Source organism: Colius striatus, chromosome 8 (genome assembly GCF_028858725.1).
Source record: "Colius striatus isolate bColStr4 chromosome 8, bColStr4.1.hap1, whole genome shotgun sequence".
Taxonomy (NCBI): Eukaryota; Metazoa; Chordata; class Aves; order Coliiformes; family Coliidae; genus Colius; species Colius striatus.
This window is the reverse complement of record NC_084766.1, coordinates 32,047,033-32,070,165: the sequence shown is the minus strand read 5'-3', so window position 1 is coordinate 32,070,165 and position 23,133 is coordinate 32,047,033. Positions and strand designations below refer to the sequence as shown.

General features: G+C 41.3%; 1 protein-coding gene across 1 annotated transcript in view; it reads left to right on the top strand.

Moving 5' to 3' along the window:
- The first annotated feature begins 8,924 nt into the window (after nt 1-8,924).
- Nucleotides 8,925-23,133, top strand: part of SHTN1 (shootin 1) — a 62,700-nt gene continuing 48,491 nt past the window's right edge. Inside the window, exons 1-2 of the mRNA XM_062001156.1 lie at nt 8,925-9,074; nt 19,152-19,204. Coding sequence (XP_061857140.1) covers nt 9,017-9,074; nt 19,152-19,204 — 111 coding nt within the window. The 5' untranslated portion in view covers nt 8,925-9,016. The remainder of the gene's footprint in view (nt 9,075-19,151; nt 19,205-23,133) is intronic.

Here is a 23,133-nt window from a genome sequence, read left to right as displayed (position 1 = left end):
GGTCCATGACTTTTTTTTTTGGTACCTGATGATGAACAGTTGGGCAAGAAAGCTTGTCTGATATATGAAGCAAATTTGCTTACACCTTGGTTCCTTTATTCTTGCCTTGTTGAAGGACTTCCAGAAATGCTGCTGAGAATCCTTATGGCTCACTTTGAGCTTTGTCTCTGTCCCTGAATTCTTACAAAGTGCCTTGTTTTCTACTGGCATGAACTGATGGAATTCCACTGTGTGTAATAATTCCATGGTGATTTTTACCAGCAAATACCTGGCATAATTATCTTAGTGCAGCAAGTATGGTCAAGTGGTGTAACGTAATCCAACACTGTCTAAAGAAGGCATGTGACAGCTTTGTTTTGCAAGAAGGGAGCAGAAGAAGGGCTTGGTGGAAGGAGAGACTAAATGTCCTTTAGTTCAAAGAACTAGCATCTGACCCTAATTGTGTAGTGAAAATTGAGGTAGTGTAAGCACCAGAAAACAGACAAGTTTGTGTTAGGAACAAAAAACATCAACTGCTGTTGGGCTGTATGCAGAGTTCAACTGAGAGAGAAAGAGACAGACAAAGTGGCTCCAGTTGCATGTAAATACTTGATGGGAAGTGTGTAGAGGAAGCAGGGCAATGGGTTATTTCTCAGAGGCTGCAAAATTGCTTAATATAAATGAAATGAAATGCCTTTCTTGTAGAAATTAATTATGAAGACAGCTTTACAGAGCAGAGTAATAAAGATGTAGGCAACATAACAGTGGCACTGAATTCAAAAGCTGTGCATAATGAATGCCTATGATCAGTACCAAGAGACCTTGACTGTTGTATAGTAACATACTTAAGTTTCTAACTAACTGGTTTTATTATTTAGTTTGATGTAAAGTTAGCTGTTTATCAAAAAACAAGGTCTAAAATAGCACTGTGAGCTTCAGGAATGACTTACCAAGGAATAACTTTTTGTGTTTGGTGACACTACATTAGGTTTCAGTATGTCCTTTCTCTAAATGTTCTCCCGTGGTAAACCTGTCCACACCAAAATCTGATTACATCTGTGTTTCACAATGAAGTTATGAGCAAAGAGATACTTAATGCTACATGGCTAAGTAATTTTGGTTTGTTTTTCACCCAATCTGATAGATCATCCCTTTCTCCTAGGGGGGAAAAAGGCTTCTTTGCCATTGTCACTTATCATTATGTAGTATATTGCAATTGTTTAAACATATCAGGGTAGGGATTGTTAGGAGTAAATGCTGTTGAAGTATTTGCAGATGAGCAACACATAGACCAGACACCTGTTAACAGGGTATTCATGAAAATTCTAGAGTGCTGACAAGACTCTGTGGAGTAACTGCTCATGCATTTGGGGAAACATCAGATTCTCTTTCAAGCAGTCCTACCAGCTCATCTCTCCTCTTTGCAGAATGCCACTGAAGACAGAGCATCTGATCATAAGTATCAGTGGAGGGAGAGTGCTTTTTGCAGACTGGTTGAGGTTGGAAGGAACACCTGGAGGTCATGTTGTCCAACCTCCCTGTTCAAGCAGGGCCACCTAGAGCCAGGTGCCTGTGACCATGTCCAGATGACTTTTGAGCGTCTTCAAGGATGGAGACTCCATAACCTCTCTAGGTAACCTGTGCCAGTGCTTTGTTGCCTTCAGAGTGAAAAAGCATTTCCCGATGTTCAGAGGGAACCTCCCATGTTCCAGTTTGTGACTTTTGTCTTTTGTTCTGTCACAGCATTGGAAGGAGCCTGGTTCCAATCTCTTTGCACCTTTACATCACATATTTATACATATTGATGATATCTCCCCTGATTCTTCCCTTCTCCAGGCTGAAGAGTCCCAGCTTTCTCTGATATGTGAGCTGCTCCAGCCCTTTAATCACTTCAGGAGACCTTTGCTGAGCCCTCTCTTTTATATGTAAAAAAACCCCTTACTTTAACACCTAGGAATCAATAACTGATCTTTAAATTATGCAAAATTTTCCATGTGAAACCAAGAGAATTAATTGGAAAAATGTAAGAGGGGCTGCCAGCTCTTGGACTGCAGAGCTATTACTGGCAGTGCTACCATGGAGTTGGTGTTTTTAATGACTGAAATCTGTGGTGAAACACCTGCAGCAAAAAAATATGTTACAATGGTTTTAAAGAAGTGATATGGCACCTCAGTCAGCAGCTTCTTTCTTTCCTCAACCTGGACAAAACTCTCAGATACTTTGAGTTAACACAGTAGTGCAGTTTCTGAGTAGAAACAGGATACACAAAAAACATTCCCATGCAAATCCTCTGCTCTTGCAGCCTATTTTGTCCAAAGAGCTACAGAATAAACCAAAGAACCCCAGAGCACATACAAGCCACTGCAACAACTCGTGAAGCATGATTTATCCAATGTGAAACAGGGTCCCCCACCTCAGGAAAGAGATTTGGATTGTGAATCTGTTTCTTGCTTTCCAAGAGCATGATATTTGTCTCTGCCAGGCTGGAAACAAAGGAGATCTTGTATTTTGCTGGTAAGAACATAGGCATAGTCCTGAGCTATCTGTTATCTCCAAATATGTGTCCTTGCACATGCTGTCAGGTGTTTGTGTCTCAGCAGGTGAAACCCACCACCTGTCTGTGCTTGCAGACAGAGGAAGACCCTATTTCAACCAGATTGAGGTGAACATCCACAGAGTGCAAAGCACTGCTACGAAGGGTGGGTAGATATATCTGACTGGTTATATTTGATAGTTGCAGATTTAATGTGCAGGGTTGTTAATTATGGTATAATTAGAGCATTTAAAAATGCCATGCTTAAATACTTAATTTTCTTCTGATTTATCCTCCAATCAGTTTGTGTCCTTTTTTTGCAGATAGACAGACATGTTTGCTATCCTAGATGGAGATAAGTAGCAAAGATCATGCCAGTGTCTCTAATCAAACAGTTAAGTTTTTAAAATGAATCCATATTATCTGACTTTTTCTAATAATACTCCAGTTTGAATGTGTGTTCATTAGTTAGTTGTCATCTTAGGGAAACAAGAAGTGCTTATATTTACACAGATATATTATGCTAGTCATTATTCAGCACTGATTGGTTTGATGGAAAAATATACATTATCTCAATACATAAGCTGCTTAGTCTTATTCATCATGTTAATTATATACTCAAAGAACTATTACCACATTTTTATACTTTAGTAGTTGTTGTTTATTTATGTAATGATTATGCTGTTTATTTTTCTTTACCCATCCTTTCCCTTCCCCAAAATATGTCTGCTGTGAAAGTGGTAAGAGGGTAACACCACCCTGTAGTCACAGTGGTTTCCACTGGACAGCTCTCCTCAACAGATTGATGATGAGTTCCCAAGAGCTAATCTAGGCTTTGCAGGGACTGATGGATGCCACTGCTGCAGAAGAGAACTCCTTTTTCTCCCAGCCAGAGGAGGTCCATTGCTTCCCTCTTAGCTATTTGTTGCTGGAGATGTTGGGGTTTTGTTTACAGATGAGAAGTGAAATTGTCTTTGTGTCCATTAAAAGGTCTGAGTAACTTTAAGGTCAAGGGAGGACTAGGGATATGCACATTTTAGCATGGATAACTACATCAAATTTCTGACTGTAGTACCTATTTGATAAAGTACCTCACTCTTCACTTCTGCATGTACAATTATGAGGTGCTCTGTTACATAGGTAATTTATGAGAGATAAAATATTCTGTAAAGATGAATAGATCAGGTTCACAGTCTACTGTTTCTAGGTGACTCCAGGCCAAAATCATTAATTCATATGATAATTGTTTCCAGCTCCTCTCTCTTCACTCTAGGTTGAGTGAAATAGGAGTTATGTGAATAATCACTGGCATTTCCTTCAGCTTGTCATTCTGTGGTACTTTCAACTTGCAAAGTCCATCTGTGTGAATATTCATCAGAGTCCCATCCAAGAGGAAAAGAAGCATAAAACATGTTTGAACCATGAAAAACAACTTGCAAAAACTACATGCATGATAATTATTAGTAAGATTCTGCAGAGATAAAACAGTCTGAGTTACACAAACTTGTTAGGAACTGATAATTTTCATCAATTTCATCATTCAAGAATTAATGAAAACAAGAGAAGGTGTCCAAAAGTATCAGTAAGATCTATCCCAAGGGAAGATAAAGTTAAACCTCCAAGTTTTTTTCTCTATCTTTCACTTTCTCTACAATCATCCTATTTTATATGGTTGTTGGTGACTGTGACATAAATTCCAGCCAGATTCAAATCCATTGCAACTCTGGGTTCTTTGCTTTTCTCTTATAGTTTGGTATGGCCATGACTGCATTGTTCCTTTCATTCTGTCTGCTCTGAATATATTTTCCCAATCATCTCAGCATCTATTCCTGTAGGTACTATAAAGGGATATCTCCAGAGCAGACACAGTGAAAACGATGACTCCTCTATTTGGGTTTTTTTGGCTAGCTCCTTAAAATTATGAACCTTAATCACCTTCCACCCTGTGCATTGGTTATTTGACTGCAGATATGTTTTGATGTGCATGAATGTCATTTCATAAAGACCCTCTCATGAGACTGAAGCCACTCTAATACTGAATATTGATTTTTAGACCAATTCTGAATTCTGGCTCAGGAGCATCAGATGCAAAGAAAAAAAATCTGTCCTGCTGCAAGTAACGACAACAAAGGGGTTTGAACAAATGTATCAGTGTTACTTCCAATAAAACTCATAAACATAGTCAATCTGTGAACAACAGGAGGTGGGAGCAGAGATATGGTAAGACTGAATCATCCTTCAAAACACGGGGCTCTGCAAATCCTTCTGAGTGTCTGGTTTGCATTTCTATGTTGAGACTTTCAGCAGGGAAGAGGTATTGCTATTCAGCTCTAGTTTTCTCTCCCACCCTTCTTAGAGCTTAGTCAGGGTCCATCCACAGTTCCTGGTCATATGTGGGCCTACCTGAAGATTGAAAATTGCCCACAAAGAGTCTGAAAGATGTGAGGGAGACCTCTTGTGAAGTTGGTTTTGGTGCAGATGATGGGAACTAGAGGCAGAGAGGAGTAGCATTGGTACACTTGCTCTCAGTCCTGTCACTTGCACAGATTATCAGAAAGGCAGACTCTCACAGGTCACCTCGACCTCTCAGAAACTTCTGAAGATTTCACCTTCCTCTTCATAGCCTATTCCAGTGATTCCACTACGAAAACCTTTTTTAAGACCAAAATTGTCTGCCCTCTTACAGTTTAAACCCTGTATTGATTCTCCAATCCAGTGGTTACTGAGGACAGCCTATTAACAACTTTGTGACAGTCCTTAACTGATACCAAGACCTTCATTTACTCTTTCCTTGGGTTTTCTATACAGGAAATGAACTCTCAAAACACATCCTTTATTTCTTCTCCCCATTCCAGCTTATATGTAGAACTCATTGCTCTTGTCACCAGCTCTCTGCAGACTTTCTTTGGCAGGTCTGTGCTTGTATTCAATATGTGGTAGCAGGAGCTGGCTTGCTGTTCTGTCTGATGGCTTCCTGGAGCCAAGCACAGCAGGGAGAAGCCACAGTGTGCCTTAGGTATTTATTTAGATTCCACATTTTGCCTTTTTTCACCACCACATATTACCTTCATTTCTCCAAACTTCTGGAAATGATGCACTTACTATAGTGATGTATTTGAGTATCATTTTTTAATGTGTAGCATAATGATAACAAGCTGAAATCACTGTTCCACTTGGGCAAGACCTGAATTTCAATCCCACTTTCTACAGTGCTTCTAGCCTTTTCCATGTCTGTCTTCAATTTTCCTACCAAGCATCATTTTGTGATTCTCAAGTTTGCACAGTGTATGACTTTTGGAAGAACAGTCATATATGAGTAAAACCTGAAGATAGGGTGAATCCCTCTGAGTTTTCCTCTCAAAGACCATGGATTATCCATGACGTGCCCTCCATTCACATGGATTATCCAATAGAAAGTCACTCAGTCCTTGAGGGCTGTTTTTTCCCAATACTGGTACTGATTGTGTATTGGACAAGTTTTCAGACACCTTTAGTCTTAGCCTTCCCATTTAACAAAGAAAACAGTATTGTTGAAATGAAACCACTAGAAACTGGTTATGCATGTTCAAAGTACAATGTTGCCTTTCTTTGCTAGAGGAAGCAACTGCCACCCAGTCCCTATTTAAATATTGTGATATCCCATGTCTGATGCTTGTGTTGTCTACTCAGGCCTTTTATGATCTCAATGGTTTTTATGGCATCAGCTATCAAACCACAATGTAGATATTATATCACATAGAAATGGGCATTACAAATTAACTTGTTTGAAATAACCTTGAAACAATGAACTGAATTCATGATCTGGGAGAATATTTCTGGGGCTGCAAAGTCCTTAGAGTGTAGGGGGGTCCATTAGCAAATTTATTAATGGAGTTAATTGTTCTATTGTGTGCAAGAAAAGCATCAGCTGATTAACGATTAATTAATCCTTTTGAGGAAGAAAGTTGCAGCAGCACCCATCATAGTATTGCAACCAAAAGGGTCTGCAAGGACACTCTTGTTTTAATTCTTACTTTTCAAAGTATTGTAACAATACAGGTCTAATTGAATGCTGATAATAGTGATGGAGCTGCAATACAGAAATTATGGAAGGGAATTCTTTCAACAGAGCCATAATGCTTTAATTTGAATAAATAAATAAAATTATGGAAGAATTGGTTTACTGTCTCTGCAGATATCAAAGAGATTTTATATTCTGTTTTGGCCACATACAACAGACAGAACATTGTTGCAGGACAAAGATGTGCGGTGTCTTGGCACAGCACAGGGATAAGCAACTCTACAATGACTCTTTTGCAAATCCTGTTCTTGCACTGCATGAAAGAAATTGGATTGGAGAGAGAGTGGGGTGATATCAGCAATGGGAAGAGGGACTTGGAATGAGACCTGTTGCTGAAGGGAAGCCAAGAGGCAGCCCAAGAATGGATGCTAAAAAGTAAAATGCTGGCAAAAGTGTTTTGACTTAAAGTGGGGGTTATTAGAAACCAAGATCAGCCCAGAACTCTGAGGATCTAAATGGGACCTCTGTGCTCCCTCAAATAGATGGAGGCATTTATTGATGCGTGACTTCATTTGTGGTTTTTATGTTCAGCTTCTGGTTCCAGACACAGATTCTGCTTGACTCTTTTCCACTAGGCTGAAAAGCCCTCAACTACTGAGGAAATTAACATAACAAAATCAATTGCTTCCTTTTCTGCTCAATTAAAAAGATCAAGGCTTTGAGGTCTCTGGTTGCAAAGCACTCTCCTGAAACCTTAGGACATTTTTTTTCTCCTGTACTTTCTCCATAAATGTCTCTGTACCCTCTTTTGAAGAATTGGATACAGTAATTTTATTTTGATCTTCTCAATGTCATGGAAGAAACATTTTCCATGCTGTCAGTGTAAGTCCCATTCTTTTGCTGCAGTACCTTACTGGCAGCATGTGTGTGATTGCACTTTGCCTCCCACTTCCTCTACAGAGCCCTTGTTTTCTAAGATGATTTCCCATTCTTTGCATATAACTCCACCTCTAGGAGTATGACTTTATAACTTTGCATTTGGTACAGTTAAGTGCATTTTGTGCTGATTAGTTCAAAATAAGCTGACTAGCTTATGAACTTCCCTGCATGGCCTCCTTTGCCTTACTTGAGTATACCACACTTATGAGACACCAGCATAGCTCATGTGGATCTCCTGGATTCTTTCCAGGATGCTCTATGTGTTATTAACTACCTGTAGGACAGATAACGCTGTAAAGAATCAATGTGGAGTCTTTTTACATTGTAAAGGTTTTCTTGGTGAAGATGAGAAGACTAGAGGATGTGGTTTGGGAAGAAGGAGGCAGAGGGACTTGAGCAACTCATTATAGTTGGGTCTTTGTCCTTTCTTTCCCTAATATTTGTTATGTTACCACTTCTGTGGCAATTTCTGACCTGCTTCCCACAGTAAACAGTGGGTGTTTGCCAAAGGACAGAGGGAAGGGTATGAATTGTACTTTTGCCCGTGCAAATCTGAAGACAGCTATCACTCAGCTGACCACTTCTGAAGCTCAGCAAAAGAAAGAGGCAGAAGCAAATTTGGCAGTGTACTGAGTGTCAGCTGTGGGATAAGCTGGGTAAGCTAACTATTTAAATACAGAGATCATCACTGGATCCTCTCTCACAGAGGAGACATCAGAGAACAGCAGAGACAACTGCGTTCTAAGATGAATGCAGCGAGGTCCTTGTGAAAGAAGCCCTCTGCCCTCACATTGTTCCAAAGTTGTGGTTAAGTGCTGGACGTGGGACCTGGTGCACAGTTGTTACTCTCAGATCCTCACAAACAGTAATGTGATCCTCCAGTTCTTCTGGGTTTTTTAACCCTTCAATTCTCTTAATACCATGACAACCAAATAACAGCTTGTTGTCCCACCGCTCCTCTGGGCAGTGCACGACCCCAAAGGGAAAGCTGTCCGGCACAACCTGTGCAAAAGGGCTCGCTAGAAGCAGCCGCAGCGGTGCGGTGAGCGGTGTGGAAGGGCTTCTCCCCGGCTCACGGGGACCCCCGTGGGACAGCGCTGCCTGGGGTCGGGTGCTCTCGGCCGGCCCGTGCCAGCGCGCTGGCCATGCCAACGCAGCTGCGAGGGCACACGTCTCCTCTGCCTCGTGGGCTGTCGGGGGGAGGGGGTTCACTCTTACGTCCTCGTTAACACGCAGAGTAGCCCCCCCCGAGGAGCTGCCCGGTCGGGGAGCGGGCCGGGGGTGGGGCAGGAGCCCGAGGTCCCCGTGTGCCGGGCTGCGTGCGGACCCGCCCGCCGGTGCCCGCCCGCGGGCTGAGGTGCCGCCGTGCCCGCACCCTCGCACATGCTCACTGGGGCGCCGCGGGAGTCTGGGCATGTGCAGAGCGGGCCGGGCCGCTCGCCGCGCCCGCCGCGCCCCGGGGCTGCGGCCGCCGCCCGGCCGCCGCCAGGTGCAGCCGCGCTAGGTGGGGCGGAGCAGAACGGGAGCGCAGCGGGGCGGCCGCTGGCCGGCGGCGGCGGGACAGGATGAACAGCTCCGATGAGGAGAAGCAGCTGGAGCTGCTCGCCAGCCTGAAGGACCGAGGTAGGGGCGGGCGGCGCCGGAGACAGCGGCTCCCCCCCGCTCCGCGGGCCCGGGCTCGGCCAGCGGGAGAGCGGCCGCCGCGGGGCGGCGCGAGGCGAGGGCTCGGGGCACGGGGCGCTTCAGGGCGGGCGCGGCCGGCGCCGGGGGGCGGCTGCGGCCTGGGCGGTGCCCGGCCAGCCCCTCAGCTCCCCTCTCCTTCCCAGGGCCCTTTCTCTGCCCGCGCAGACAGCAAAAGCACAAAAGCCTTTGTATAAATAAATGGGGGGGAGTGCAAGGTTTGGGCTGTGTCCGTCCCAGCCGCCCCATCGCCCTGCAGGTGCTGTGTGAGCGCAGGCGGCGCGGTGGCCCCTGGTGGGTTGGGGTGAGGGCAGGAGCTTGAGGTGCCGCAGCACATGGGCTGTCGCTCCTGTCAACCCGGACCTTCCTGCCCGGTGGTTAGTTCGGCCCACGTGGAGGTAACGAGTGTGTCTACGAGCTGGCTTTGATCCACCGGCCAGCGGTACTGGTGAGCCTGGATAGCTGGCTGGCTCCAGGGGTGAACGTCCCACAGCCTTGCTGTCTGTTCAGGGAGCTGAACTTCATGTGGAGTGCCTGGCTGCACCCAACCTGACGTCGTGGCAGTTTCTCACTCTGCACTGCAGGATCCAATACCAACCCAACCCATCAAACACCCTCCATCCTGCTCCCCGTCAGTGTGCAAACTTCCCGCTGATAGCTCACAGCTCACCCTGATAACAGCAGAAGTTCCTGAGGAGCCTTTGTAGTTCTGTTGTAAATGAAGGGAAGTGCTTGTCCTGGTCTGGTTTGGTTCCCTATGTGAGTAACTCGGTGCTTTTGTAGAAAAGTCCCCTGCTTCAGCTTCCTAGGTGTTCAGTGTCATGAGTGTGTAGTTTGACTCAGGAACTGAAACACGGTAATACTTAATTTTCTGTAAGGAGGGGCCTGGAAAAGAGCTTGGATGCTTAAAAGCAGCCCATTCTTTATCCTCCCTGATCATTCTGTCCCCCAACGACGTTGGTCTAGCAAAATTTCTACTTTGGTTAAGAAGGTAGGCAACATTTGAAGAACCGGCATTAGCAGCTGTTTGAAATGTGGACATCTGCTTGTAAGCATGCATCAAGTGATTGATGTTCCTCCCACTTCATAGCTTCATATGCAAGAGATGCTGTAATTAGCAGCTGATAATTCCCACAGAGATGTCCTCCTGGCCTCAGCAACCCTGGGGAGGAGGTGTTTGGAAAGGACCTGACAAAGTTGTGTAAAAGGATGACATTACAGGAGCGGGATCACTGCCCCTTTCTCTGTCATTCATTTTGACCATGGGTCACATTTGCTACATAGCAGAAGCTTTTCTTACCACATTTCAGTTGTATATTATGAGCTAGTTATGACCTGCGTTGACACTTCTTTTTTTTGGTTGTTCCTGTTCACTCAGTATTATAAATTCATGATTACCAGCTGCACTGGGTAGATTGTAACTTACAAGGATTTCAATGGGTATAAAATTCATGATAATCATACAGCTGTGTGTTTTGATAATACAGGACTGAAAAATAAGGCTAAAAAATCTGGTGGCTTCACTGACTGACTGCCTTCCCGGAGTACTGTTGGCACAGAGTTGTCTGTGCCAAAAAGACAGATGCTAAAATGATAGTCAGTTGCAAAAAGAGGCAAGTTTGGGTTATTCTTCAGAGAAAAACTAACCCCCATGAAATTGATTAGACTGGAGCTTCAGTTCTAATGTCTGAGAGTCTTCTGCTCCAGTAGGCTGAGTGGCCTTCAGTGTAATGAAATTTTACAGGACTGCTGGAATTAGTTCAAGGGAAAGTTACTGTAACTTGAAGACTGGCTGTCCCAGATCCACTTAAGCTGTTGAAATAGGAACTGCACTTGATAGACACTGTCCTGTAAGGCACTGTTCTTGGTGGAGCTCCCAAAATGTTGGAGCTGTGGTGTGCTGTTGTGAGGCTAGCAAATATTTTTGTTAACGTATGGCTGAGGAGAGAGTTGTTTTCTGTGAAATAAAAGCTACCCACTAGAAAACTTTTGAAAATACTTGTCTGTATGCTGTTTTACATCTAAACCAATGCAAAATTATGGTGGCACACTGTAGTTAAATTAGGTTAGCTGACAAGTTTGAGTGGCCCAAAATAGAGTCCAAGTGATGAGAAGGTAATGAGATGCTTAAAATCATTGTTACAGTAATGACCTAAGTGTTGTTACTGTACATAAGTAAATTTGTTCCTCTTTATATTCTGTAAGTTTGATATATAGGATCCCCTCCATACTTATTGATAACAAACAAGCTTATTTTCGATAGTAGCAACTTTCCTCTATTTTTTGGATACTCTGTTAAATAGAGGTAGCATGAAAAGAGGGGGAAAATGTCTCCCATTTTCCCTCTTTACTGCTTGCAGGTGTAGATAACAGTATTACTTTGGAAGTAAATGCATTTGGTGGAAGGATCTGCTGAATATTTGGGGTAATGAGCATACATTCTTGTCTTATCTTCATTGCATTTAGAGTGGCATATGGCTTCAGATTACCATAACACTATAGTCTGTAGGCAGATTTCTGAAAACCACCTGTTGATTTGGAGGGGTTTCAAGGAACATTTGTTCCGTAGACCTTGTTTGGATTTCTCTTTCAGGATGTGCTTCTCTAGTCTTGAGAAACTTGCTTGAGCCCAGGTCTGAGAAGTGATGTGAAGGGTAGAGGGGAAGGCAAATAGCAGTGTTATGTGGCTGATTGCTGTCACGTTTCAACTATTGCTTAATACTTTTCCTAAACAAGGTCAGTGGATTGAACCTGAGGCAGATGTTTTGTAGCTGCTTGCTCAATTCTGAGCGGCAGCTGTGACGCTGACTGGTGTCTGCGCAAATTCACTTGGCTGTTTGGCAGAGCTGTGAGCAGTAGCAAGGACACTGAAGCTGACTGTGGGAGATAAGCATATCTTTCACCCATGCTGAATTTTCCAAGTCCTGTGTGTTAAGACTCAGATACCTGATACTGCTTCATTACCAAGTTTAAGGTGAGTATCATGTTGAAAAGTGATCTCCATATTGACGATATTTAGGACTTGAAAGTATTGCAAACAGTATTCTGAGATGGCTTCATTAGATGAAGCATGAATGTTAGTATGCTGTGAATGTTAGTATTACCTAACTTCTCAAAGTGATATTTCCAGCAGTGCACATTTCTTTTCAATGGGCCCTTAACATTCCTGTGGGTAAGACTTCAAATTGAAACACAACAAAATCAAGTGTGCAACACTTTGTGTTATTGATATTTGGTTGTTGAACTTGAGGAAGTGTAGCAAACCAACAGCTGCATCCTAACAGTGATCTGTTACCTACATGAAAGATTGCCTTGTTTGGTTTTGATTTTACTGGCACTGCTGGTATTTGTCTCTTAAAGACAGTCATCTTCTGCTGTGGTCACTTCTTTGTTCAGTTGAAAACTGGAGTCAGCAACCAAAATGTCAAGAGTTGTAAACTAGGTAAAATTGCACTTCAGCTGCCACTGTCATAGTCATGTTTCTGGTCCCTCTGCTAAATTACAATGGTTAACAGCTACTGTTAACTACATTAATACTCAACATGTTTATATTGCCTGAATTTCCTTCATCAATTTTAAAGGTTTTATATTCCTCTGTGTTTGTTGACTGTATTTAATCACAGAATCACAGTATGGTAGGAGTTGGAAGGGTCCTTTAGAGATCATCCAGTCCAACTTTCCTGCAGAAGCAGGTCAACGTAGATCAGGTTGCACAGGAACACATCCAGGGGGTTTTAAGAACTCCAAGAGAAGGAGACTACACCCTCCCTGGGCAGCTTGTGCTAGGACTCCCTCACCCTTACAGTGAAAGACATTTTTCCTTAAGTGGAACTTTTTGTGTTCCAGCTTTTGTCCTCTAGTTGTTACCTCTAGTCCTACAGAACAGGACACTACAGAAAAAAAGTGTTGCAGACACAAGTGTTGTTAATGAGGTGTGATGACTTCCAGTCTCTAGTCTCAAGCTTTGTGGCTCTGAGTGATTTCTGTTTTTTTTTTTTTAAAGCTATTTGATCCCTTAAAAAACAAAGGGGACAGAAACTTAGAATAAGGGAATACTGGGTATCTTCTAAAGAAGAGACTGCCAATCTGGCATAAAAATCTCAGAGTGGTACTTTACAAGTATATGCTTTTGACAAGCTCTTAATGTGATTTGACAAATGTATTATTCTTTATGACAGAGGAGTAATTGTTACGGCCAGAGTAATTCCTTTGTTTAGGGTAAAATCCCTTAACTAGCTGCTGCATTCCCCTCACTAGTCACATACCTGCTCCATAAGTCATTTTTCCACTCTGTGCCTGTATATGTGTGTGTTCATATACAATGTCATCATTCCCCAGCAGAACTCATCCTGAATGAAAATTTCCTTCATTTATTAGAGCTCAAACATGTTTCCCACTTGAGTTTCTTGTGTTGAGCTGTATCTGTTTTTTCAGAAACTTGTGAGAGCAAATATTTTGATGTGAGCTTGGTGGTTGGGCTTTATCAGGCGGTGATGTGTTTAATTTCCCCGTTCAGTTTCCAGGAAGCTGTAAGACTGCAAGATGCAAACTTGAGGTCTCAGTAAGAAAAATTCTTTGTACACACTTTTACAGATTTGAGTAAAGTCAAAGCATGTGGGAACACAGATGCAAGAGCTGGTTTATAGCATATGTACTTAAGGCTTACCTTGTATACTTACACAGATGTTTTTTGTTTATTGATTTTGTAAAGAACTGTTTGGTAATTGAATCTTGCAGGTGTCAGCTGGTGCAACTGATGTGTGACCAAGAGCTTGGTTTGGCTATGTAAGCTTTAGGCCTCACACTGAGGTATTCTGACTCAAGATTTGGAGTCATTATAAAGTAATGGGTATAATGCCATCACATACATTCACCTTTACACAAACCTATAAACACTTGATCCTCAGCCTTGTCTCTCATGGATGCCCAGGAGATGTTAAAATGCTTCTCAGGCATCAGTTAGAAGTAGTTTGTCTGTGGCTGGTGCTGCTGATGCCACACTGTGTCCTGTTGAAACAGAGGTCGTCTGGGTTTAGAAGATGGGGTCTTTGAGCCTAAAACTGGGAAGCAGAGAAAAACTGAATCCTTTTGACTTTTCTTTGTATTCTTGACAGCAGTTCACAGGTCTTGGGCATGCTTTGCTTCTAGGAAGCCTGTTACAATCTGAGAGGTGGTTTGTATAACAGACTTGGCCTGACTCTTCCTATTCCAGGTATGCAGGGATGAGGAGGATGGTGTCAGCAGTCCTGTTAAAGCTTCTTGTGCTGTGTTGCTGTCCGGGGTAGTTCTCTCTCTAATAATATCTCCAAATCTGCAAAAAGCCAGATATTAGTTTGCTTCTGCGAACACAAAGTGGCTTCATCGGGGTAGCTTGTTTCATCTGGAGCAAAGGACTCCTTGCACTGTACACTCTTTTCTCTTGCCTGTACTAGCAAAGACATGCCTGCTCCATAGTCTAGAAGAATAACTAATGAAATGAGACTTGCTTCCTTTGACAGCTGTACCTACTTTTATTAAATAAGTAGGTTTGAAATGCTGAAGTGGCATTACTCATTGATTTGGCATGGAAGGGCTCTTTACTGGAAGGCCACCCTGGTTTACAATACAAATACCAAAGTATATGCATGTAGCACTTTTTAAGGTTGTACTTTTAATTTGTCTTTTTTAATAAACAGCTTTAGAAAAGGGGTTGATGAATTTTTTTATTAAAAAGAGTAGGAAGTGTCTCACCACCTCGCTCTGTGTAAATGAAGGTGTCTCTTCTGTTGTTCACTATGAATATAATCATTATATACTTTTACCCTTGTGACCTTGTTTTACTAATAAGTGCTTTTTAGCCATAATAAGGATCTAATCTATAAAACATCTAATTTAGATAATACATATCTTCTGTTAGCAAATCCAGGTTCAGGAGACACAGGGTCACAACTGAAAATCAAAAGCCTAAGATATAATTGAAGGAGCTTTTGTATACAAAGTTACCTGTGTTAATGTAATACAGACCAAGTGCATTGATACGTGTTGACAGGACAGTCCCTTCTGGCCAATGGAGCTGTGGAGTGAGTAGTTGGAGCATGCTGTCTGTGTTCAGCATTGTTGACTATTTTGTGGTTTCCCTGTTTTACCAGAAGAGCAGGCTTGCCTGGAATCTGTTTTGGTTGGGTTAAGATACTCTGTTCTTTTCTCCTTTTTTGAGCCTTTTTCTCTCCTTAGTCTTGAAATGAAGTTGTAGTGTTGCCCTCCTGCTGTATGAAGATCACCCAAAGCAATTTGATTTGTATCCTGGTTTATGTAATACTACTGTATATCAGTAATAATTCTATTAAAGATAAACTTGTTAGCATCAGACAGTGACAGTACCCAGGAAGTCTCTGATATGTGTTTATTGTAGTTCTTCGGGATTCATTGAAGGCTAATAAGTAAAATGTAGGCATTTTACTATCAATATCTGGTACAATATTGATTCTTTGAGAAAGTGCTGTAGAATTCTGGAATTTTAGTAACACTTTTTCTAAAGCATCTTCTCATGTTTGTTTCAGATATCTTTGTTCCATATTTATTATATATAGAACGATCTGAATGAATCAAGGTGAGGTGTGGGAAGTTTTAAGATGCTCAGGTGCTATTATCATGTATATCATGCGAGTGAGAAAAAGTGACTTGTCTCAGAGAAGGTATAGGGAAGTCAGGATACAACAGAATTTATTGCTTGTCAACCTACAAATGAGTGAAACAGTATCTCCTAATCTGCCAAAGGGTTTGAAGGCTGAATAATCTGTATGAGATTTGGAACATGTTTCCTAGTGCTGCTGGTCTTAATTGTTCTTGGGTAGTTTCAGAGCAAAGAGATCATTGTCACCTTTATGCATTTAGTGCCTCAGTGAAGGTTATGTTGACTTCTGACCTTATTTTAGATGTCTTCAAAACTTCATTGTACATAAAGCACTTGAGAAACTTTGTATAAATAATTGTTCAAAAAAAGAAAATCCACCAACTTTTATCTTCTGCCTTTGCAGGGAGTCTGGTATGCACCAACAAGTGTGTAGCAATTTTTTTAAACTATTATTTCTGTTTCCAGGCCTAATAAAAACAACCATTTCTTTGTTAGATTCAATACTCACTTTATTCCATACCTGAAAATCCAACCGATGGGATCTGTATGGGAGCATCATCCAGAGGTTGCCATCCACAAAGGACAACCTTATTTAAAAATATTAGATCATTACTATGCATTAGCCATATTCAGGGAACAACTGATAGTTTTACAACAATGGGAAGGGGATGAATATGGTAAAAAGGCACTGAAGAAAGTCTCTCTGTGTGTGCAGCATGAAGCAGCTGAAGATTTTGTGTTTGTGTTCCATGACGAGCGTGCTGTGGGTTACCATCCGGAGTAAAAGAGGGAAGGGCTACCCTGAGCAGGCAGTTTCAATTCACAGTCTCACACAGTTGAGTGTTTCCAGGGGATTGCTGGAGCCTTGTGTAAGTCTGTGTCCTTATTTTTCAGTAGCTTGTTCTTGTATCCATGCCTTATGGGCTGATGATTCAGAGTTTTCGGTTCAGGGAGCACGTGAGGAGAGCTGTCAAGGGTGGGGCAAAACTGTATTTACATTTTTCAGTCATTTATAAAGTATTGAGTAGCAAGTATGAGTTGTCCTTAAAGGCAAGCAAGCCCTATCCGTTCACAAGTATGAAGAAGCTTAAATTGTATCTGTTGATACAGCTTTCATTCCTTTTCTTGCATTTAGTTGCTAGATTCCTAAAGGGAATAGTAAAATGGCTTAGAAATGGCAGTGATCCAGAGGCACAGCTTTTGCATTCCTGTGTAGGAAAAAGGTTTCACTTTAGGTGCTCTTAGAGCCAGCTGCATCAGTGTGGTTTCTTCCCTGTTTTCACCTGTAGGTTTTTTTGGCTTCTTGAATATGAGAGGTGGGTAGAGGTCTCAGGGATAGGTAAGGAGAAATGTGGACAACGTAAAGGATGTGAGACCTTGGTGTAGTAAAAGCAAGATGCAGGGATGCAGGACATGTTTTGGAGAAACCTGGTTTTGTCACTCTACTCTTTGGATACCCCTTTTTACTTGGATGATTAAGCATGAGGATTTTCTTGTGAGTTTCATACAAACTTTGAGGCTTTTTCAGTGGTTTTATTTAACTTTTTTTCCACACTTACTGGTCAGGTTCGTCTTCTGACTAAGAGATTTCTGTCATTCTTCCATTTCCCTTTCCAGTTAATATAGTCATCAGGGTCTTGCTGTTCCCCCACTGCTGGTTGGAGTCCTGTGTTTTCAGTTACTAGCCCAGAAAATAATACTATTGTCTGTATCTCAGACTTCATGTGCCTCATTCCTACTTCTCTAAGTGATCTTGGAGAAAATGGTGATCTTGGAGAAAAGAGGAATTAGGATAGTTTGATTTCTTTATTTTTTTAAGGTTTTTTGTTTTTTCACCTGAGGCGCTTCTGTGCTGCTACTGAAAGTAATAGCCATGGTAAAGACAAGCAATTATGGAGATAATTATATCCCTTAATCTACCATAAAGGGTTTTAAGGTTCAGTAATCTATAAGAGATTTGGAACATGTCAAGTGTTGCCTGGTGCTGCTGGTATTAACTATTCTTGAATAGTTTTAGACCAAAAAGATCATTGCCATCTATATGCCATTCAGTGCTTCAGTTAAGATTATGTAGACCCTTCACCTTTTTTTAGCTGGCCTCAAAACTTTGTTGGATATCACAGTGATGCCATGGGCCTAGCTTTCAAGAGTGAGTTGAATTAGTTTTATTTCAACATTTTGAAATGCTGGGGAGAGGGGACAAGAGGGACATAACAAGAGTATAAAGTGTATCTTTATTTCTAAGACCTTGCTTGAAGAAGTTTTAACTATTTAGAGCTAGAAAAGTCTAGTAGGTTTGCAGGTGGTTAATCCACCAGACTGTACATTTTCATGTCTTTAGATGTAGGGTAAGATATATTGAGTTTAAGATGAAATGCCGACATCTCTGCTATCATCAGATGAAAACCATATATTCATATCTTTATTAAGTTGGCTTGAAATAAAACCTGTAGTGTAACTTCTCTTAGGTACATGAAAAAAAAATGAGACATCAAGGGTTTGGAATAAGATAGTAATATCAATGGCCCTCTCGGATTTATTCTTGCAGTGTGCATCTTGAAGACAGCAGTGTTCCTTCCTTGCAAGGTTTCTTTAAAGTTTGGAAGTGTATTCAAGCTTGTTTCCATTTACAGTAAAATTTCCATGGTCTCGAAGGCCAAACAGCCACATGGGATACACTGAAGAAACAATAGAACAGGGAAGCTGTGGCAGTGATGGCATATCCCTAAGGTAGTAAAATAAAAGGTTTAAGAAGGGCACTCAAAGATACACTGTGAAGTGGAAGTTTAACTGGTAGCTGATCAATTGTTTCTACATCTAGTTTACTGGGTTGAAACAGTGGAACTCCAGCATCCTGGAGGTTGATCCCTTCCCTGCTGATCCCTGCAGCTGAGTTCTTGTGTGATCACAGATGAATCATACAGTCTTTTCATGTTTCCACTGTGGAGTTCAAAGAAAAAAAATCTCTTTAAGAAGTCTTGTTGGAAAAGAATGTTAATAAATAAATAAAGGTGCTCAGCTACTCTGGAGGTACATGTATGTAACAGTATTGCATTAACCATGCTTACTAGCATTGATCTGTAACCTGAGCCAGTGTGGGTTTAAAATGGTGACTGCAAGCCAGTACATTCACCTTGTAATTTTTGAACTCGGTCAATAAGATTGTTTAACTCTCCATTGATCAAAAATTGATTGTTTTGGGAGCCACCATCTTTTTCAGATACTTTCCAATTACTTCAATTCTAGAAGGATATCCAGTTCATCCATAGGCTATTAATGAAGTTTATGACTCATGTTATTTAAGAAGCCTGTGTAGATAGCCAGAAGAGCTTTAAAATGAAAGGAGAGCTGATTTGGGTAAAGAGGGTGCTGCAATAATAACTTTCTTCTTTTTTTCCCTTCTGTAGCTATTGGCGAATATGAAGAGCTTAGAGCAGAAAATAAGAAAACGAAAGAAGAGGTTTGTATCTATTGGTTATTCCTTTAATACTAAAATTCTAAATATCAGAGTACTTTATGAGTATGGCAGGTTGTCTGCTTTTGTGAGCTCAGCTGATTACTTACAAGTAATAAGTGTTACTTGCACTTATATGTATGTATATTACTTGCAGCTATTCCAGCTGTCCCACTACAGAAAGATTGCTATAAATATATATAGCTTATTATTTTTTAAATGGTTTTGCCTATGATTACAATGTGAGCATAGACCAACTCAAGTGTTTAGATATTCTTAGAAAAAATCGTTTCTTTTGGATGTAAACTTTGTTTTGTTACAGCTTGATTTGCACAGTGGGGCTTACAGAAAAGAAAATAGAGCAACTTGCCTCACCCAGCTCTTCTGAAAATTCAGAATGTTGTAATATGATTTATGAAGGTATTTGAAGTCTTTCCCCCCCCTTGAAAATAAAGCAGTCAACCCAATTTTTAGTAGGAGAGCAAGATGTCTTCTCTCAACTTGCAGAATGGTACACAACCTGTGAAACCTGTGTGCCTGTCCAACTTGAAAAGAAGCTTTGGATGAATGGGATGGACTTCATACATTACTGCAGGCTTCATTTTTTAATGTCCGGAGATACTGGAGTAAAGAATAATGACCAATATCTAGATTGTTCATTCTAATTATGATGATCTGTCTTTCTAGTAGTAAAATTAAGGACATTCAGTGAGGTATCTTTTCCCACCCAGGGACTCTTGTTCATTCAACACAGCTGCTTTCTGTGAGGAAGCTGACAGGAACAGAGAACTCTGAGAGAGATTTCACGGCAGTGTTGTGTCAATCTGTGCCAATGTGCAAAAGGTTTTTTGGCAGATACCTGACAAAAGAAACTGGCCAATAAATGCCTCATATCAGTTCTAGATAGTGAGGAATGCAGAGGAGGCAGTGCCATGCTGTACTGTAAACAGAAAATTCTTCTTTCTCCAGTATTAGTGAGATGAAGATGCAAGAAACATGTTAGCTATCAAATCCCTGTTATCTACCAAGGCATGTAGGTTTAATTTAGCTTTTTGTAAAGTCATTTCTGAAGGGTCATTTTTAGCCCAGTTGTTGTAATAAACATTGCAATTCAAGGCTGTATTGGGAAGACCTTGCTTTTAACTATTTTCTCATTATTAAAGAAAACTTGAAGCTTGTCTTCACTTTACACTTCAGCAACAATTATGTGTATTTCCACTAAACTCAGCATGTTGTGCTTCACTCCCTCCTACGCACTGACTGTCTTGTGTTTTTTTACTGTGCTTATTGCTGCATTCCTGTGCTTCTGTCCTGCACCAGAGCCTCAGATAACTGAGGGAAATTTGTCCTCCTTTTTTGCTTTGCAGAAGGCTCTCAGTTCATTTCCTAGAGTTAGACCAAGAGTTCTTCTAGCCCTATGTCCTATCTCTTGGTAGCGGAGAGGGTAGAACGTAAAAGCATGTGTAACAGCTCCACATAGTACTCTCCTAGTCTCCACATGGCTTGCAGCCTGGAGACTTCCCCAGCTACGTGAGATTTCAGTATGTTCTGCCCTCCATAACTCTCTTCTTTGAATGTATCCGTCCCCCCACAATCAGCCCATGCTCATTGTTGGCTTCCATCACTTGTGAGAAGTTCCACACCAGGACTGACCAGTGCATGAAAAACGTGCTCTCCCCAGCTTTGCCCTGCACCCAAGTCTTACTAGCTTTGGTGCCTCTTCAACAAAGCTTTGTTTTGATTGGGGTGGCTGCAGGATGAGACAGCTTTTCTTGAACTGTATTTCTATTTAGATTTTTTTTTCTTTGAAGGCAATTCCAGTGAAAAAAAATTGTTGCCAAAATTGAGCTGAAATGAGATGTTCTGCCATTGTTTCTTGCATTCTACTTATCTTTCTTCCTTGTCTCTCTCTCTCCCAAGACTTCTTTCCTATAACCATGTATCTCTGGCCACTCCTGAGTGCTTCATCTGAAGGTTGCTGTGATGTTTTTCATAACACTTGCATAACAACTGAAAATCTTCCAACCCCTGAGCACATGGGGATTACATTCCCAGTTGGGCAAATTAGTTAAGCACGTGTTCAGGGCTGGAGGATTTTCAGTTGTTACGCAAATGTTCTCCATCCAAGAACCTTCATCCTGCAAATCAGTGTGCTTGTGTAAGCAGTCCTGCTTAATTGTTTTAAGTGCTCAGATTCAAGTGGTTAAGTATATGAAGCCCTGAGTGCATTTCTTCTACAAAGAATAGAATCTACTGATACAGAGTTTGTGGTTATGTTTACTCACAGTGCCAACTGGAAGAAACTATTCCTGGTGTTACTGTAGGGCTGGGTAATCCTGAAAGCTCATTAGCATCTCTCTAACTTTGTGTCTTACTTTATGCTTTGTGGGACCAAACTTGATATTGGAATAAGTATAGCACAGACTGTTTCTGCCTATGAGTCCAGGAGGTTGTGGGCAGCTTCTCTTTCAGTTTCTGCTCCTGTCAGTGGAAGACTTCTTCTGTATCAATTGCGGTCAAATAATTTGAGTCAATAGGAGGAGGAGAAGAGAAACTTAATTTTTTTTAAAAGACTTGCAGACTGTTTGGGCAAAGTACCACACAGGAACTAAAGAGTACTCTGTATGTATCTGCTTTTGACACACTTGGAGGTACTTTGTTTGAAGACACAGCTACACTGACATGGTTTTGAAAGATGAGCTGCATCCATACTATTTCTTAAGATTAGAAATCTACGTTAAATCTACTTTAACGTAGATTACTTTGTTTAAAGCAACACTGCTTAAAAAGATGCTAATAGCCATGAAAATTCAGGAGCAAAACATAAGATCTGTGATCCACAGTATCTTTTCCTCATTGCCTTACTAAGCTGCCCTCTGATGAGGTCTATTACAAAATTGATGGAGGTGTATTTTTTATTAGTATTTAAAAATACTTTCAAAAACTGGAACAGAAAATGACATTGCCAGAGTACTTCTCTTAGATCATCCTTTTAATTGAAGGAACTGACTAAACATGCATAGCAGCCCCCCCCCCCCCCGCAAAAAAATAGATAACATTCAATTTCACACAAATGTAGATAACTTAATATTCAGGTCTGACGTCTTCAGAGTCAGATCATGAATAAATATTTGACTACTTGCTAATCAGAGAGAAATGACTCTGAACGCTGGTTTTGACAGTGTTTTGTCATACTGCCAGTAGGGGGAAAAAAAAAAAGAGCAAGACAGCTTTCCAAAACAGTAGGTGTAATACTATATCTCTGATACATCATTCATGGTGTTTGCACTATTAAAGCACATGTATAGAGTGGATTATATGTTTTGTTACTGAGTAGGAAGGGAGAAGGGATTCTGCCTTGACAACAAGCTCATTCTTTATGTATAGCAGAAGTCATAGGATACTTTTGAGGACTGTACCAAACTCATAATTTTAGAACAAGCATTAAATCTGCATAAATTTCACAATTACTGCAAATGGGAAGGAATGTATCTTGTGTTGCTTAGCAATGGCTTAATTGCCTATATGGCTACTACTTGAACTTCTTGCATGTTAATATCTGGACTGAACAATCTCCTTATTGTTTTTGCCCTTTGAAGGCCTATTACTGAAGTCAGTAGGAGCTTATGTGCAAAATAGTTGGCAAAAAAGAAGCCTGTTAGAAGAGAATGGACAAGAAACCCAGGCCTCCATGGAATTAGTCGTTAGACTGATGGGAGTGAGTTTGCAGAGACCATGTATCCAGAGGCTCCCAGGCAGTTCTGTGCAGTGACTGCCCAACATAACATTGTAGTGTCAGGTTTCTGTGATGGTGTTATACTGTCCTTGCATTGTGCTAGCTCCAAGTACAGGCCAAGTTCATGTACTCCTATTCACCTTGCTGTTTCTGCAGCATTTAGTTTGAACATCAGTCTTTCATGTGTATGTGATTTACT